Source organism: Dasypus novemcinctus, chromosome X (genome assembly GCF_030445035.2).
Source record: "Dasypus novemcinctus isolate mDasNov1 chromosome X, mDasNov1.1.hap2, whole genome shotgun sequence".
Taxonomy (NCBI): domain Eukaryota; kingdom Metazoa; phylum Chordata; class Mammalia; order Cingulata; family Dasypodidae; genus Dasypus; species Dasypus novemcinctus.
The window spans coordinates 55,035,982-55,053,042 of NC_080704.1; the positions used below are offsets into that span (position 1 = coordinate 55,035,982).

Below are 17,061 nucleotides of genomic sequence, written 5' to 3' on the forward strand. Positions count from 1 at the left end.
TAATACCTTTAACTTCTCTTATCTTTTTCCCCACTCTGATGAGAATTATGGCAACAAGGCTGCCAAGGCTTGATCAACATGACTTTTGTCCTTGCGGCAGGTCCCTTCCCACCTGGCACAAAGCACTCAGACCCTGGGCATGCCTTTACAATCATGGTTTCTGGCACCAAAAAATGCTTGTGTTGCTCTTAGTCCAACTTCCCTGCTACAAAGGGGCCTGAAAAACTGCTAGACTGAGGAATACCAGTGTCTTAAGACATATTCTGCATTTATTACAGAAATTACTGGGCTGAGAACATCTAGAGGGAAAATCCCTTTCCCATCCCACCCTGTCTCTCAGCCCCTAGGTCTGCCTGTCCTCTCTCTCCTTGAGGGTCCAGGGTCCTCAGGCATCTGACCATTGAGCAGCCTGTAGGGGCTGAAGAACGTTTATTGATTAGAGCAGGCAGCAGGAAGCTCAACCCTGGCCCCACCTGAACTGCAGAGGTACTCACACTGCGTCCTTAGTTTTGGTGGAGCATTCTAGATAGCTGAAGGCACCAATCTGGTTGGCTGCTACTAAGTCTGTGTCTTCCTTGATCAGTACTCTCTCAGCTCTGTCCCTCACCCAACCAGGCACCCCTTTCTCTATTCCACTTAGAAATATACCTCTCATTCCTCCAATCAAATCTATAGGGAATTGCTCAGCTTTTCCCCAAACGTGTCCTGACTCCATCATAGCCTGTCCTCACAAATGTTGCCTTCTGGGCATCTGAACCTCGGGTAGTGTATGCCCTTACCCATCTCCCTCTTAGGACAGTTTTCTTCTTGGCCTGTTCTGCTTGGGTGACCTCATTTCCTTCCTAGGTCCTTTTTTTCACCAGGATAGTGGTGACACTGGGGATAGGAGTGCTTTACCACTGGTATTTTAGTGGTGATGCTGGCTTATCTGTGGAGAGGTTCTGGTGTAGCTTTTCCCACCACAAGCATGTTCCATTACTACTCCAGAATACTCTAAACACTCCACACCTCTGTCCTCTATCTGAACCACCTGAGGCTTGGACACAAACTATTCCTCTACCCCCTTTCTCCACTATCCCAGCTCTTGGGTACTCTAGATGCCTTGTTCACTCTTGCCTTTCAGATCCAGATTCACCAGACACTTCCTCCTCTTTTATCACAGCTCCTGAATCCCCGTGACACCTTATTTCACACCTGACAACCTTCTCCATCAAGACCTTTGAGTTTTGGTTTCATCTTAGTCCCCATACTATTACTTTTGTCATGTTTGACTACCATTTTAATACCAGCAAGCTAGATCAGGACTCAGCAGGCAGGGGTTGGGTCACTTCACTGAGTCTCCTGCACTCAACAGGCACTGGAACTTTTTGCCATTTAGGTGTTAGGCAGTGTGCTAGGTGTTGGGGACAGAGCAGTGGATAAAATAGATCCTTGTCTTCCTGGGGCTTATGTTCTGCTAGAAGTGAGATCTAGGATACGCAATCACACAAATGGTCTGTTCAAAGTTTATCAGTGCTATTCAAAAGGCTAGGGGTCTGGGAATCTGGATTGATGGGGGTCCGGGTGAGCAATTTAAAATGGGGCAGTCAGGACAGCCTTCATAGAGGTGGCATTGAAGTAAGGACTGAGGAATTGAGGGAATGAACCATGTGGCTATCTGCGGGAAGACCATTCCAAGCAGGGGGAACAGCAAGTGCAAAGCCCCTGAGGTATTGTGCCTGCTTTATTCCGAAACAGCTGGAAGGAAACTACTAGTACGCCAGTAGAAATGAGGGGACGGGTAGATGAAGTTAGAGAAGGGATAGACCTTATCGTTTAGTTCGTGGTAAGTACTTTAAAAATCTTTGTCAAATATTTCCACTCCCATCATGGCCTAGTGAATCCTCTTTAGTCCGAACCATCCTGAAAACCCTAACCTGGGATGACCAAGGCTGCCATAAAGGGAAGCCCAGAAGAGGCAGGGAGGCTGGCTTTGGGCTGTGCGCAGTGTTGAGGGTGTCTGGAAGGCTGCCGCCATTTGAGCTGGACTTGGTGACAGGGAAGTTCTCCAGGCAGAGAGTGGTAAGGAAATAGGTATGCCTGGCCGTGCTTGCAACACAAGAGGTACCCAGTAAATAAAGGTAATAAAAGGAATACACCGCGGGGCAAGTGGGAGACGGTGGTGGGGCTTCGCCAGGACAGAAGACGTAGTTCGAGAAATGCGAAGAAAACCTAACGCAGGGCGTAGACGCAGATGCTGGCGAGAGGCGGAGAAAAGAGTCTTCCCGGCCCAAAGCCTCAAGCACACGCAGTGACACAGCCCGCCGCTCTAAAGATCCGCCTTTCCTCTCCTCAGTCAGTGGACTCTGCCCCACGGGTCCCACTGGGGAAGATGGAAGGGATGAGAGGCGGGACGAAATCTAATTTAACACTTTCTACCAATCACCTTGTGGGATACTCAGCCTATAGTGAGAAAGAAGCTCAGAACAATGAAAACCAATGAACACCGGACAAATGCAGGGGAGGGGGGCAGGAAAATCACGCCTCTTCAGCCCAGCCACGCCCTTCATTCTTGCGCTGCCTCACCCCAGGGAGCAAGCCCGATTGGCTGGGTGGCAACCTCAAAGGGCGGGGCCTCACGCGTTCACAGTGGGAATGAGGGCGGGGGGTGAGCAGCTGGGTGGGGCTAGACTCTATCTTATCTAATGTGGTAAAGGCCAATGATTTTCCAGGCCGCCTCTTCTAGAAAAGTCATCTTCTTGAGAACCTTTAAAATTTCTGCCTCCTGAGGCAACTTGAGGCACTAGGACGAACTGCCTGGTCTATCTTCCTCCTTGCAACAGTGGCAAATCCCATTTACCACCATGGGGATGTACCAAGTGAGACCAAGGAGGGGGAGACAGTGGTGACTGACACGCCTGGTTATTGGCATTTGCCCACTTAGGTGCCAGCAAACTTCTGACAAGATCGGAACTGAGTTCTATAACAACCCCTAGACATCTTCTGGCGCCGTTCCAGGGCCGGCGCCACATTCCCCTGTGGGCGCGCAATGGCCGCGCCCCCTCCCGCTGTGGACGGGTCTTTTGGTACAGGCAGTCCGAGGTGAGTTCCCTCCTTCCCACTTCACCCTTTCTAGCGCGTGCGTGCGCATGCGCGGAGCGTGGCGCGCGCGGCGGCGGTTGGGCCGTTGGCTGTTGGGCCCTGGGATCCGCCGCGTCTCCGCGAGCAGTCGGGGTTGAGGCGCGAGCCGTGAGCACTCGGATTCGAGCCGGCGCCAGCGAGCCCAGGGGCATCGCCCGTAGCTGCCGAGCTCATGGCCGGCTGAGCGGGACGCCGCCTCCGCCTCAGCCACCGCCGCCGCCGCCTCCTCCTCCTCCTCAGCCGGCGGCGGCCCGGGCCCAGCAGCCATGGCCGAAGACTACTGGGACGGGCGCCTGCGGCAAGCAGGAGGAGAAGGAGGTCGCGCGGCCTCAACCCGGGCCGCCGCCCCAGGCGCCGCCGCGCCGGCCCCGCGGCGCTGAGGCTCCACGCGCGCCCCCGCCGGTAAGCGCGTCCTCGAGACGTGGGGTGGGGGCTGCCCCATCTATAGAACCAGCCCTTAACCCGGGCGGGGTGGGGGCTGTCCGGTTGTCATATATCCCCTTCCCCCCCCCCCCAGCGAATTTCCCAGAGTGCACCGGAGGCGGGGGTCATTCGGGGCCTCCCTGACCTTGGCCCCGCCCTGGCCCGGTCTGGAAGCTGGGGATGGGAAGGCTTGTGGGCTGCTAATAGGGAGCAGGGTGTTCGAAAGATCAGAGGGTGTAGAAATGGGTGGCCGAGTGGTGGAAGAATCGAGGTTCGCTAATGGGGACCTGAGCTCTGGAGGGCTCAGCTGGTGGTAATAAATCTTAAGGCTGTGTAAGATTTGAGGCCCAGTGTGCTAATGAGGCGGGGAGGGCAGTCAAGTGACCCGAGGCTGTTAATGGGGGTGGGGAGTGCCGGCATATACTAATGAGGCCTATACCCGTAGGGATACCCACAGTGTGCTAGCGGGGCATAGAGTGGTAGGAGGTACCAGGTGTGCTAACAGGATCAGGGCTCTGAGGCCCCCGTGTGTGGGAGTAAGGGTCAGGATGGTGTTAATACTGTGCTTTTGTCCATGGGGGACTGGCTGGTGCGTATGTATCCAGTGTGTGCTCATCAGGGGCAGGGTAGTGGAAGGGCTCGAGCCTGTGCTAATGGGGCCATAGCTGTAAAGGCTGTGTGCTCTGGCGACAAGGATCGGATAGTATGAGGCTCAGTGTGTGCTGATGGAGGCAGAGTGGTGGAAGGATCCAGCGGTGTGTAATGGGTATCAGAATTGTGTGTATGTGTGGAGCAGGGGGTGAAAGGAAATGTGTCTTAGCGCTGTGGCTAAGTGTAATGAGAGTCAAGGTGGTGTAAGATGTGTGTGTATCCATGAGGACAGAGGCCAGGGAAGTGAGCCTCCAGGGCCTGTTATATGAGGGGCAGGGTACTATATGAAGTTCTAATGACTGCTAATGTAAGTTTAGAGCCGTGGAGAGCTGTGTGCCAGTGGCAGAGGGTCAGAGCTGTATAGAGGCCTGGAGTGTGCTAATGAGTGTCAGAACACTGTGAGGACAGTGAATGTGTCCATGGGAGACTGATGTGTTGAGGTTCCAGAGAGTGCTAATGGAGGGCAGAGTTGTGGAGGGGATCTAGTGTATAATAAGGGGGATCAAGACTTTGAAGGGATCCAAGTATAAAGCAGTAGTGGGCATAGTTATGGAGGATTTGAAGCAAATAGAAATAAAGGACAGGAATATGTGAGGGCCCAGGTGTTCTCATGTGGATTAGAACCATGGAGGGCCGAAGTGTGTGCTAATGGGGGTCAGGACTGAATGAAGACTTGTATGAACTGATGAGGGTGAGGCCATTATAGACAGTGTTTGTGTGTCCCTGGGGAATAGGGCTGAGTAACAATTCAGGGTGTGCTACTGGGGAGGCAGGACCCTGAGGCCCAGTATATGCTAATAGGAGTCAGGGTGGCGTGATGGTCCAACTTGTGCTGATGTGGGTGGGTGGAGGGTGGTCAGGGTAGTGGAAGGATCACAGTATGTTAATGGTGTTCATACCTGTGGAGGGGTCTGGCTGCAAAACCGGGTCAGGGATCGACAAAGTTCACTTTGTGTTAATGGGATTCAGGGCAGTGTGAAGGTCCAGTGAGTGCTAATGTAGGTCAGCTGTAGAGGGCCCCAAGTGCATGTTAATAGGAGTCAGAGTCATGGAGGGAGGGAGAACACTTTGCCAATGAGAGGTCAGTGTTATGGAGAAGCCCATTGTATCTTAACCTGGGGCAGGGAAGCCTGGAGATCCAGGGCATGCTAATGCTGAGGAGGGGTCAGAACTGTGATAGTTCAGTGAGTGTTAATGTGTATCAGCTGTAGAGGGGACTGAGCAAGTTCACAGGGATAATAGTCATGTGGGGGGTAGTACGTTAATGGGGGTCAGTGCTGCAGAGGCTAACAGCTGGGCCATCGAAGAAACTAAATATGTGGTGGTAAGAGTTACTTAGCCTCTTTCCCATGCTGACAGAGTTCAGTGTTGTTTGTAAGGGCTTTGTATGCTGATAGTTGTGGGAGTTAAGGTGTTGTGACTCTTTTGAGGGTTCCTTGTGTACTGAAGGAAGCAGGACACTTTGAAGGTCTTGACTATGCTAATGGAAATCAGGACAATGAGGATGGTATATATCTCTGGGAGTTAGTAGGGTATGTAATGACTGTCCTTGGTTGGTGTGGTATGAGGTGGTGGGTGTCCTTGGGTAAGAGACTAGTCTGAGGATGGATGAGTGTATTCAGGGGTCAGGAAGGACACGTGCCCTTTTCTGTGTGTGGTGTTACATGTCCGGTTTTTGTTCCTTCCTTCACTGTTCCAAATCTAAAAAGCTCAGAAAACCAAAGTGATATTCAGAAGTTTTGCTGTATATAAGTGTTTAAAGTGTTCACAGGAATCTGCCCAAGACCCCCCTCCTCCACTGAGGATGTCACATGGTACAAAGATTTTGTACCCCATCTTCCTAAAATCTCAAAAAGCTTAACTTGAGCATGACCAGCCCCTGGGGTTTCCAGTCAGGGGCCATGTGCTCTTGGCTCCCCATCCCCCATTCAGCCCTATTTACAGCTCCCTCCTCCTGCCACAACATTCAAAGCAACTGGGTATCGGCGCCTTATGGGGGCACAGGACAGTCTTTGGGGGCTGGCTTTACTTTACCTTCCTTTGCCTCATGTCCAGTCTGTCTGCCTCCTGAACTAGGGTTTTTGTTGTCCTGGGTCCTCTGTGAATGGGCTTCACTTATCTGGGGTCTTACTGCTAGGCTGGCCCCTCTACCCCCTGGGGGTAGTGGGGTTGGGGGGAGCACCTGATTTCAAGGTAGCAGGTGACCCACTTCTCTCCTCAAATCCAGCCCCAGTCTCATCTCTACCTCCTTTGGGCCTGGAGCCATCTTAGGCCCTGCTGTGAGTCCAGATGGTTCCTGGGCCAGGTCTTTTTCCCTCCCCACTGGCCCATAGCCCAGGAGGAAGCAGAGTAAGAAAGGCCTTTTGGTGGCCCAATCCCTCCAGCAGCCCCATCTAGGTCAAATTCCTGATGCTAAGCATGACTGGGCCACTTTGTCTCGGGTTGTTCATGAGTAGCAGGGACTCACCACCTTAGCAAAAGTTGATGCTCTGCCCCTTTATTCGTAGATTTTTGCCATAAGCACTCTTTGAGCATCTAGTTGGTGTCTATCACTGTTCTAGATTCTCAGGATATAGCCATGACCTAAATAGACAGAAATCTCTACTCCTTTGAAGCTGATCTTCTAGTGGTAGCCATGTGGAAACAGTAAAAAATAAAGAAACAGATAGTTATTTATGTTATTTATGATGAGGTAATGAGTTTTGTGGGGAAAATAGGCAAGTGAAGGGAGAGCAAGATGATTGAGATTTTAAATAGGGTGGTTCTTGGTGGCCTCACTAAAAAGGTGACATTGGTGGCCTGAAGGAGGTGAGGGAATGAGAAATCCCAGGGAAGGTTATTCCAGGTACAGGGTACCAAGGCCCTGAGGTAGGACTGTGCTGGGTGTGGTTGCCGAACAGCAAATAGGAATGATCAAGGGGGAGTGAGGGCAGAGAGGTTAGAAGGACTAAAGGGGTAGAGACCTTGTAGGCCACATTGAGGACTGGGCATTTATTTGGGGTAAGGGAGATGTAGTGCATTCTTGAGTAGAGGAGAAATGTGACCTGGCTTGGACTGTTAAAAATCTGGGTGGGGGAAGCAGCTGTGACTCAGTCAGTTGAGCACTCATCTACCATATGGGAGGCCCTGGGTTCGCCTCCCAGGGCCTCCTTGTGAAGGCAGGCTTGCCTGCAAGCGGCGGAAAGCCCACTCAGCAAGGTGACGCAACAAAAAGGGAGACAAGTAAAAAACACAGAAGAGCACACAGCAAATGGACACCAAGAGCACGCATCGAGCAAGCCGCGGGGTGGGTGGGGGGGTGGTATAAATAAAAATAAATACACACAGAAGAATGCACAGTGAATGGACACAGAGCAGACAGCAAGCAAGCCGCACCGGGGGAGAATAAAAAAAAAATCTGAGTGGGGTCCCAACCCGATTGAACCTTTCCAGCAGCCCTGAGAACAGCGGTGTGCATTGAAATACTGCCCCCCTACATCCCCACCCAGTGGCTAGATCTGGGCAAGATCCCCCCTTTCCCTGCACCCCCCCCCCACCTGAGCAGGCCAGTGGGGTGGTCCACTAGTTGCCTTGACAATGGTTGCTGGGTTTGCTGGGTGAAGGTGGGAGTATCCCTGTGACCACAGGGAGCATTCTGCCCTGGCAGTTGGGGGTAATGTGGGGCTGGTGCCAGTGGAACATACTATTCTATGGGCATGCCTGGGGCCATGTCAGTGGTCCTGCAGCTCTGGGCGAGCCCCTCACCTCCCCCACATCTGGGTCCACCACTGCCGCTGTACCTGAGAACACCTGCTGTGGAGCCCTCTGCCCTACAGTGAGGCTGCCCCCTTTGAAGTCAACATCCCAAGTGGCGGGCCCTTGCCCTCAGCCAGCCACCCAAGCCTGAGTACCCAGGTGGGCTGCTTAAGAACAGGGGCCCAAAGGGGTGGCTGTGGGTGAGCAGGCACTGACAAGAGTTTCCATCCATGCCAGGTTTCCAGGAACCCTGGGTGGTTTCAGGGGTCCACAGTAGTTAGGTGGGCATTGATACAGGTACATGTCAATTTCCCCCACTAGGCTGCCATGGATTTTAGAGGCTCCTGTGGTCAGGCATATGCTAATATGGGACCCATTCCCATCTGTGCTCCCCTGCTCAGGTCGCCATGGATCGGATGAAGAAGATCAAACGGCAGCTGTCAATGACACTCCGAGGGGGCCGAGGTTTAGACAAGACCAATGGTGCCCCTGAGCAGATAGGCCTGGACGAGAGTGGTGGTGGTGGCTGCAGTGACCTTGGAGAGGCCCCCACACGTACTGCCCCTGGAGAGCCTCGTTCTGGACGGGGCCCACTCAACTCTGCACCAGGTGGGTCCACTTAACCACTCTCCCCCGTCCTCACCCAAATTGGTTCCCAGGTGCTGTCTCCCAGCCAAATTCCTCTTAGATTTGTGTTGTTTTCTCTCCAGTCCCCACCCTCCATGTAGTCTCTTCCCCCCCTTTCCTGCCATCCTCTCTCAAAACAGAGTCAGAACTTTCAACACCACTCACTGTTAAGGAGCCCCACCTCCCCAGGTGGTGTCGGTGGAGCGCACAAGGAGAGAATTAACCAGGAGCCCCTCCCCCTCCCCGCCTGGGCAGGACCAACTGAGGGCTTCCTCAATCCCTGGGCCACAGAACCATGGGACAGAATAATAAATTATTTTAAGCTAAAAAATGTTGGATTTTAAAAAAGCAAGTGGTAACATTAACTACGTGATAAAGATACATCATAACAATATGATAATGGCAGGTTTTTCACTTGGCTGATTTTTTCTATACTGCTGATAATAAGCATTTATTATTTTTGCAAACAAAATGAATGGACATGTTCCCTCTTTACATCTATTCTGGATCTCCCTTTTAGCTTTATTTACCGTATTTCTTTCTTGTGAAAATGTGAAGTAATTTCTTATGGTTGGAAAATAACCTACAGTATAGAAAAAATAAAGCTGTTTCAGAAATTTAAAAAAAATACCCTCTCTTTGTCTATCTGTCCATCTGTGTACCTTTGGCTTTGTGCCCAGGCCCTAGAGGGAGGAAGGGTACCCTGCCTGTCATAGCTGGCCCAAGACTCCCTCTGTCCTTCACTCTGTGATAGCCCCACAAGTGTCCTGGTGCCTGCCTCCCTTGGGCCTGCCTCCCCAGGGCCCTTGGCTACCTCTATTGCTGCCTGCCCGCTGGCCCTGGGCCAGCTACAGTCTCAGCTTGCCCCTGAAACTGGATGCTCCATTAGGTGACTTGGTCTACCTCCTCAATCCTCCCTTGGTCCCTTCCACTCTCTCCCTGAGGGACTCCAGGCTGCTTTGGGGGTATGTGCATGCATGTGTGTAGTGAAGGAATGTGTTGTCTGGGGGGGGGGTCCTGGGGCTTCTGACCCTACCTGGCCTGCCCACCCTTTCCACCTATCCTCCCCCGGCCCACCAGAGATTGTGCACGAGGACTTAAAGATGGGGTCCGATGGGGAGAGTGACCAAGCTTCAGCTACATCCTCAGATGAGGTGCAGTCGCCAGTAAGAGTGCGCATGCGCAACCATCCGCCACGCAAGATCTCCACTGAGGTACTCACCCCTGCCCATGTTTTGGAGGAGTTGGAAAAAAGGGGGTTGAACCTGGGGAGGTGAGGTTCATGATCCTGATTCTCCCCCATCTTGCCTGCCAGGACATCAACAAGCGCCTGTCATTACCAGCTGATATCCGGTTGCCTGAGGGCTACCTTGAGAAGCTGACCCTCAACAGCCCCATCTTCGACAAGCCCCTCAGCCGCCGCCTCCGCCGTGTCAGCCTGGTGAGCATCTCCTGTTCCTGTCCTGTCTCTTCCTCCTATCCCAGTTCCCTCCCCTGAGCCTGCGTCAACCTGCTTCCTTTACCCCACAGTCCGAGATTGGCTTTGGGAAACTAGAGACCTACATCAAGCTGGACAAGCTGGGCGAGGTGAGGGACAGCCAGAGGCCCATGGTGGGGATGGGGATGAGTGGGAACTTTCTAATGCCTCATCCTAATGCTCTTATCCTTTTCCTCTTTCTCATATCCCAGGGCACTTATGCCACCGTCTACAAAGGCAAAAGTAAGCTAACAGACAACCTTGTGGCACTCAAGGAGATCAGACTGGAACATGAAGAGGGGGCACCCTGCACCGCCATCCGGGAAGGTATAGACCCCCCCCATCCCATCTGACCCAGGTTTCCTAGACTCCCCCTCCACCCCCACCCCATGGCACCCACATGCATTCTCCATGGTGAGAACAGAGGCTAGGGGTTCTGGGACTTCCTCACATTGTAAGTTTTGTGACCTTGTTCTCCAGCCACTAGAGAAAGTACCCATAACCAAGGTAACTAGGAATCCATTTCTGTTTGGGGAAAAGGCAGATGAGGAGCTCATGGTTTGGCCATGAAATGGCCTTGCGGGGCTCACTGGTCAAAGAGATGGCCAGGCCTGTCCAAGGCACAGAGCCCTGCCTGTCCAGCCCCACACCACCCCTCTGTCGCTCACCTCCCCTCTGGAAGGGCAGCAAGTGTGGCGTACCTGGTGTTGGCATTCTCTCTGAAAGACATGACAAAGGCCCTGGTTAGATGCCCATGAGCCTCAGACCCCTCTGCCAGTGTGCACATTGGGGAAGGGGGCTTCCCAGGCCCTGACCACAGTTGGGTCACAACTCCCACAGTCAAGGGATGTACCAGCTGCTACAGGGACTGTCTAACAGAGTGCTTACTTTGGTTCTGAGAGAGTCCCTGAAAGTGCTCATCAATTTACTTGACATAACAGTTTCTACTCAGAGAATATCCTGTGGAGTGAATCTGAATTATATAGAAATTGAGTGTGCAAACTTACTTTCACGTGATGCTGCAGGCCTGTGTGTGTGTACTGAGGGTTGGAGCAAGGCCCCTTTTCAAAAACGCAAAAAAAGTTGGTAAAAATCTAGTATCACATGAGCCTGGGCCTGCAGTCTCAGATTCCTGCTTGGTACTATTCATTAAGCCTTTGTTTCCACATCTGGAATTATGCAAGCATATCTTCCTGGCATAAGGTAGTAGATAGGAGCTAGTGACTGCAAGGCACTACCCCAGACTGCATGGGGAAAGAAGAAAACCTTCTGAATGTAATCCTGACTCTCCTCTACCCCACCGCCATGCTTCCTGCAGTGTCCCTGCTCAAGGACCTTAAACATGCCAACATCGTCACACTACATGACATTATCCACACGGAGAAGTCCCTCACCCTTGTCTTTGAGTACCTGGTAAGTTTGGGTGGCCATGGGTCTGGGAGGGAGGGAGGGAGAAGGCCAGGAACCATGGGATGTGATGCTTGTTTTGGTACCTCCTTCTCTTCTCTCCCCAGGACAAGGACCTGAAGCAGTACCTAGATGACTGTGGGAATGTCATCAACATGCATAACGTGAAAGTGGGTGTGGGGAAGCAAGCGGGGGCCACCAGGGCACAAGAGGGCTCCCACTTACCCACTCCACCCCACAAATCTCCTAGAAATGGACTTTTCCCATTCAGCTATTTTGCTGGGAGCCCTTGGAAAGGCAGGGTGTTGGAACCCTGTTCTCTTGTGTATGACAAGGCTCTGGGCTCAGTGTCTGTGTTTGGGAGGGAGAGCAGTGCCTGCTGGGGTTTGGGCTGGTAGATACTCCTTGACATCTGCCTGCTGTTCCTGGGTCCCCAGCTGTTCCTGTTCCAGCTGCTCCGTGGCCTAGCCTACTGCCACCGGCAGAAGGTGCTACACCGAGACCTCAAGCCCCAGAACCTGCTCATCAATGAGAGGGGAGAGCTCAAGCTGGCTGACTTTGGTATACCTGGCCTCCCCCTTCTTCCCATTGATTCCCTAACTTTACTGTCTCAGCCTCCTCCTTCCCCATGACCACTTAGTCTCATTCCCCTTCTCTAGGACCTTTGCCCCTAATCTCTTCTTCCCTGTGACCCCCTTAACCTCCCTCTCCCTCTCAAGCCACTCTAAACTTCATTCCCTGCCTGCCAACCTGCTCTCAGGCCACTCAAAGGCCCATCTCCACCCCACCTCCCTCACATCAGCCTAACCAGACTTTGCTTATGACACTAATACCACCTGTACTCTACCCCAAACTTTGATCAGGACCTCAATTTTAGCTGTCCTTTCTCTCTGCCTTTCAGGCCTCGCCCGGGCCAAGTCAATCCCAACAAAAACATACTCCAATGAGGTAGTGACACTGTGGTACCGGCCGCCTGACATTCTGCTTGGGTCCACGGATTATTCTACACAGATTGACATGTGGTAAGGACAGGTGGAATTGTGGCATGGGCTGTGTGCTGAATTCAGGGGGTGGCTTGGTCATAACCACCAGCCAGGCTACTGCCTCCCTACTCACTGTACCTTCCCTGCCTAGGGGCGTGGGCTGCATCTTCTATGAGATGGCCACAGGCCGGCCCCTCTTCCCTGGCTCCACAGTGGAGGAACAGCTGCACTTCATCTTCCGCATCTTGGGTGAGGGGGGGGCATGAGTCCTAGCAACCATTGGGGCATGCCAGGGAGGCCCTGTTAGGTGCTTGGGGGTGACGACTCTTCCCCTCCAGGAACCCCAACTGAGGAGACATGGCCAGGCATCCTGTCCAACGAGGAGTTCAAGACATACAACTACCCCAAATACCGAGCTGAGGCCCTTTTGAGCCATGCACCCCGGTGAGGCTGGTGGGTAGGTGGGTGGGAGTTAGGGACCAGAGTGTCCAAACTCAATTTAAAGCAGGTTTCCTTGGCCCTGCGGTAGACTTGACAGTGACGGAGCTGACCTCCTCACCAAGCTGCTGCAGGTGAGCCCACTTTCTTGGGCCAGCCTTGGGGGAGTGGGGGAGGGGACTCGGGGTATGGGTAAATAGGGACCCCAGAGACAGAATCTGGGAAGGGGGAGGAAGAAAGGCCAATTTGTTGAAGTTACCAATGGTTGCCCCCTACCCCCCACTTTGCTCAGTTTGAGGGTCGCAATCGGATCTCTGCAGAGGACGCCATGAAACACCCGTTCTTCTTCAGTTTGGGAGAGCGGATCCACAAACTTCCTGACAGTGAGTGGGGCTGGGGAATGAACCAGTTGGTGGGGAGTGGTAGAGGGCAGGACTACTGTAGACCGCTCAGTGGGTTATGTAGGGCTCTACCCATGCCACCTCTAAGGGGGTACCTCTTGTTGACATGTTGGCATTGTGACATTGTAGGAAGTTGTTTTTTTAACCAAAAAAGTCATTGTTTCACCTTTTTTTAGTTTTCTACTCTTTTTACCTATTTTGCAAAATTTCAAGCATACAGAAAACTAGATGCAACATCTCTTAATCCTTTTGTTTCCTTGAAAAATGCACAAATTCTAACTATACAGCATATAATTATACCGTTATCACATCTAAAAAAAGATTTACCCACTTCTTTCTTCCCATTGGATTAATTTAAATCAAATCCTAAACATCATCTATCACTCATGACTTAATGGGTATTATTTCTGTCACTCAGATTTAACAAGTGGTAATTGCAATACCCTTATCTCACTTGACAAAATTAATTTCTTGTTGTCATGTACTAGTCCATATTCCATTTCCCCTTGTTGCAGCAAGTTTGTTTATGGAATTATTTGACAGGTGAAAGTCAGGCCTCAAAGATGTAACAACTTTTTCTAATTTCCCCACTGGGGCCATGGATGGTATCTTGGATGGCCTCATGGGTCATTCTCCATGTATATCTCCCCTCTACCTACAGCTACTTCCATATTTGCACTAAAGGAGATCCAGCTACAAAAGGAAGCCAGCCTTCGGTCTTCGTCAATGCCTGACTCAGGTAGATGTGGCCTCTCACCCACCTCCCTGCGCCCCCCCCCCCCTTGCTTGTCCACCAACAGCCATCTGCTCTGCTTTCCCTCCCGCAGGCAGGCCAGCTTTTCGCGTGGTGGACACCGAGTTCTAAGCCACAGACCCAGGCCCCCAGCAGGCAGCAGCCAGAGGGATGCCACACCCCTCACAGGGCAACCCCCAACTACATCCCCCCTGCTTACTGTCTGCGTACCTGCCTGACCTGTGCTCGCCTGCTCACCTGTTTCCTGCCGCCTGCCTGAACACCCAACCATTGGCCTGTCAGCCCAACCATTGGCCTGTTTGCTGGGTGCTAACAAAGCTCTCATCACTCCTTTGCCTCGTCTGTCTTGTCTCTCTCTCTCTCTCTCTCTCTCTCTCTCTCTCTCTCTCTCTCTCTCTCTCTCTCTCTCTCTCGGCAGTTGCCGGCGGACAGCATGGCCGTGCCAGCCTCCCACGTTGAGGCCAGGCCTAATCCCCACCCCATTATACCTTTCCCCCAGGACCATCACCCCATGGCCAGCCAGGGGTGCGGAGCTAGCCCAGGCTGGGGATCTCAACTCAGACAAGACAGCGGCAATGCCCTGGGTCTGAGGCTTCCCCTGCCTGCCTTCCTGCCTGCCCCACCTGCCTCATGTTATGTGGGCTTTTCGTTTGTTTCATTCATTGTTGTTTTAATTATTTTGAATGAGGTTTTCATTTTTTTAAATGCAATATCTCTGTATACAGACTGGCTGGGTCCCACCCATTGTGTGTGGGCCCTCCAACAGTATTTTGTGCAATGAAGCCCCGCTCCCAGCCTTTCAGAGGCAGGGACACAGTCCCTATCCAGAACCCTGACCATCACCACACCCTGGGGTTGGCTAAGGGAAAGCATGCCTCAGCCATTCGCCTTTCTACCCCACCTGCCATCCCCAGCTGCAGGGGGACCTGGGGGCTACCAGAGACTCTGGGAGATGGATGAGATGGGGGGCCCCACTCTTTCCTCCTGCAGTCCTGGAGCTGGGGCCTCCTTCCTTCTCAGGGTCTCCCCAGCCTAGCCCTCCTGACCCTATCCCACTCGGTGCTGTTGAGTAGGGGCCCTGCCAGGAACTGACCAACTCAGTGAGGAGCCATAGTGTGTAAATGTGCACAAGCAAGAAGAGGAAAATGCAGAGAATTGTGCCCAGGTGTTAGCCCCTTACCCCTGGGAAGGGTGAGGCAGGGCAGGGATAGTCTCTGGGGTCAGTCTCCAGATGGGTGGTTACCTTCCCTTCCTCCACCCTAAACCCTGGGGCCCTCAAATGGGGTGGGAGGGCAGGGGTGGGGGCCCCCCTAGTAGGGTTTGGGGGGTTGGGTTCCTGAATGCACCATAATCGCTGTATGAAATATTAAAAAGTCTAAAGTGAAAAGCCTGATTTTAAATCCCTGCAGGGGTGGGGGAGGGCTCTTAAGCTGGGGTGATTAGTGGGACCTTGGAGAATTTTATTGGCCCCCATAGTCTAGGTCAGCACTGGGAGTGAGCCCAGGACACTTCAAGACTGATGGGAAAGCAAGCAAAGTCAACAGGGCACCCTTCCTCCTTGCTTTCTATTCTAAGAGGGCTGAACTTCCATAAGCTCCCCAGCAGACCTCACTTAACCATCTCTTGGCAGCAAGTGAGTCTGGAAATGACCTTGCCAAGGGCAAGATTGCCAGGCTAGACTTGGAAGAACTGGAATTCCCAAATTGGGAAGTGGTAGGGTCATGGGTGTGGGGAGAGGTTGGCCTCTGGAAGGTAGAGAAACCAGTCTAGAGCTGGGCTCCTTGAATGTAGGAAGGACAGGCCACCCAGATAAATGGGGGAGGAGGGTCAATTCAGAGATCTGACAGGATTCAGCTGAGCTTGAAAATCAGCTCTGCCTTGTGCCAGACCCAAATTAAATGCCACTTTGGGGACCCCCAGGTGAAAGAATTGCTCCCCCTACCACCTCAGGAATCATCTGTGCCAGGTTTGGGTTATAAAGACAATCCCTGCCTTGCAGAAATTAGTTGAAAATAGAGCTAAATTACAATATGGGGTGGAGTAAGGAAAGGAGGATTGAAATTGTGCAAGGAGAGTATTACAGGCCCGGGGATCTGTGTGTTCATGGGCCTTAAGGTGTGGAGAGGCAAGATTTGTTCTTGCCGGTGGGGATGTTGTGAAGAAAGTCACTGAAACAATGAGCTTACTTTAGAGAGTTGTGAGGTGGCCAGGCTGGGACAGTCAATATGCAGGTGGATGCAGGAAACCAGAGAGGAAAATAGTTATCACCAATAGGACTGGGAGCCCTAGCAGGAAAAAACGGTGGCATAGTTGAGTGCAGTGTTTCTCAATATGGGGGACTTATGGCAATGTCTGAAGACATTCTTAATGATCCCAGCTGGGGGGTGCTACTGGCATCTAGTGTATAGGCCCCTAAAAATCCTACAATGCTCCCCACAACAATGAAATTTAAGTAGGACTGAGGTTAAGAAACCCTGGCCTACTGCAATAAAACTCAAACATTTGAAGTTTGAGGACCCCTTTATATTCTTTAAAATTCAGTCATGTTCCCCCACCCACACAAAGACTTTATGACGTCATGGAGGCTCTGGAAAACACTGTACAGGTATGAATGAGAAAGTATGAAAATAGTTTTGATCCTGTGAATCTGCAGGAGCCTGGGGCCACAGTTGGAGAATTCCTGACCTGGTGTTTTTAAGGTTACAGCTCTGGAGCCTTACTTCCTGAGGTCCACCAAGAGCTCAGCCAGTTAATAGGTGGGAAAAAGTGAATTATGGTTTCTGGTCCTCAGCTTCCCTCACTTGCCCATGGGCGACGGTGATAGTACCTGCTGCCTAAGGCTATTTCAGTTCAATAAAACTCTTAAAACGGCCAAAAACATGACAACCGTGTTACTATCATTGCTGTGACTACAACAAACACTCAGGACTTAGGCTGACTTGCCTTCAACGCACGTTTGTCGGATGAATAAACCAAGTTTCAGGAAAGAAAACGGCCCGCAGGGCCTGGGTGGCTCCCTGGAGAAGCTAACATTCTGCATAGGAT

At 52.2% G+C, this 17,061-nt stretch overlaps 1 protein-coding gene across 3 annotated transcripts; it reads left to right on the forward strand.

Moving 5' to 3' along the window:
- Positions 1 to 2,718: 2,718 nt before the first annotated feature.
- On the forward strand, positions 2,719 to 15,403 carry CDK16 (cyclin dependent kinase 16). 3 transcript variants are annotated; one of them, XM_058291841.2, is made up of 16 exons: positions 2,719 to 3,081; positions 8,331 to 8,538; positions 9,637 to 9,770; positions 9,872 to 9,997; positions 10,087 to 10,143; positions 10,246 to 10,360; positions 11,352 to 11,446; positions 11,548 to 11,610; positions 11,878 to 12,001; positions 12,342 to 12,462; positions 12,575 to 12,672; positions 12,762 to 12,867; positions 12,932 to 12,995; positions 13,154 to 13,244; positions 13,924 to 14,001; positions 14,090 to 15,403. In XM_058291841.2, the coding sequence occupies exons 2-16, from the start codon at positions 8,337 to 8,339 to the stop codon at positions 14,125 to 14,127; spliced, it is 1,512 nt and encodes a 503-aa protein (XP_058147824.1). In that variant the 5' UTR covers positions 2,719 to 3,081; positions 8,331 to 8,336; the 3' UTR covers positions 14,128 to 15,403. The 3 variants fall into 3 exon arrangements, with proteins under 3 accessions (XP_058147824.1, XP_004472191.1, XP_023438468.1); XM_004472134.3 differs by lacking the exon at positions 2,719 to 3,081 and adding an exon at positions 3,085 to 3,522 and having other exon boundaries at positions 12,953 to 12,995; XM_023582700.3 differs by lacking the exon at positions 2,719 to 3,081 and adding an exon at positions 3,104 to 3,522.
- The last annotated feature ends 1,658 nt before the right edge of the window (positions 15,404 to 17,061 follow it).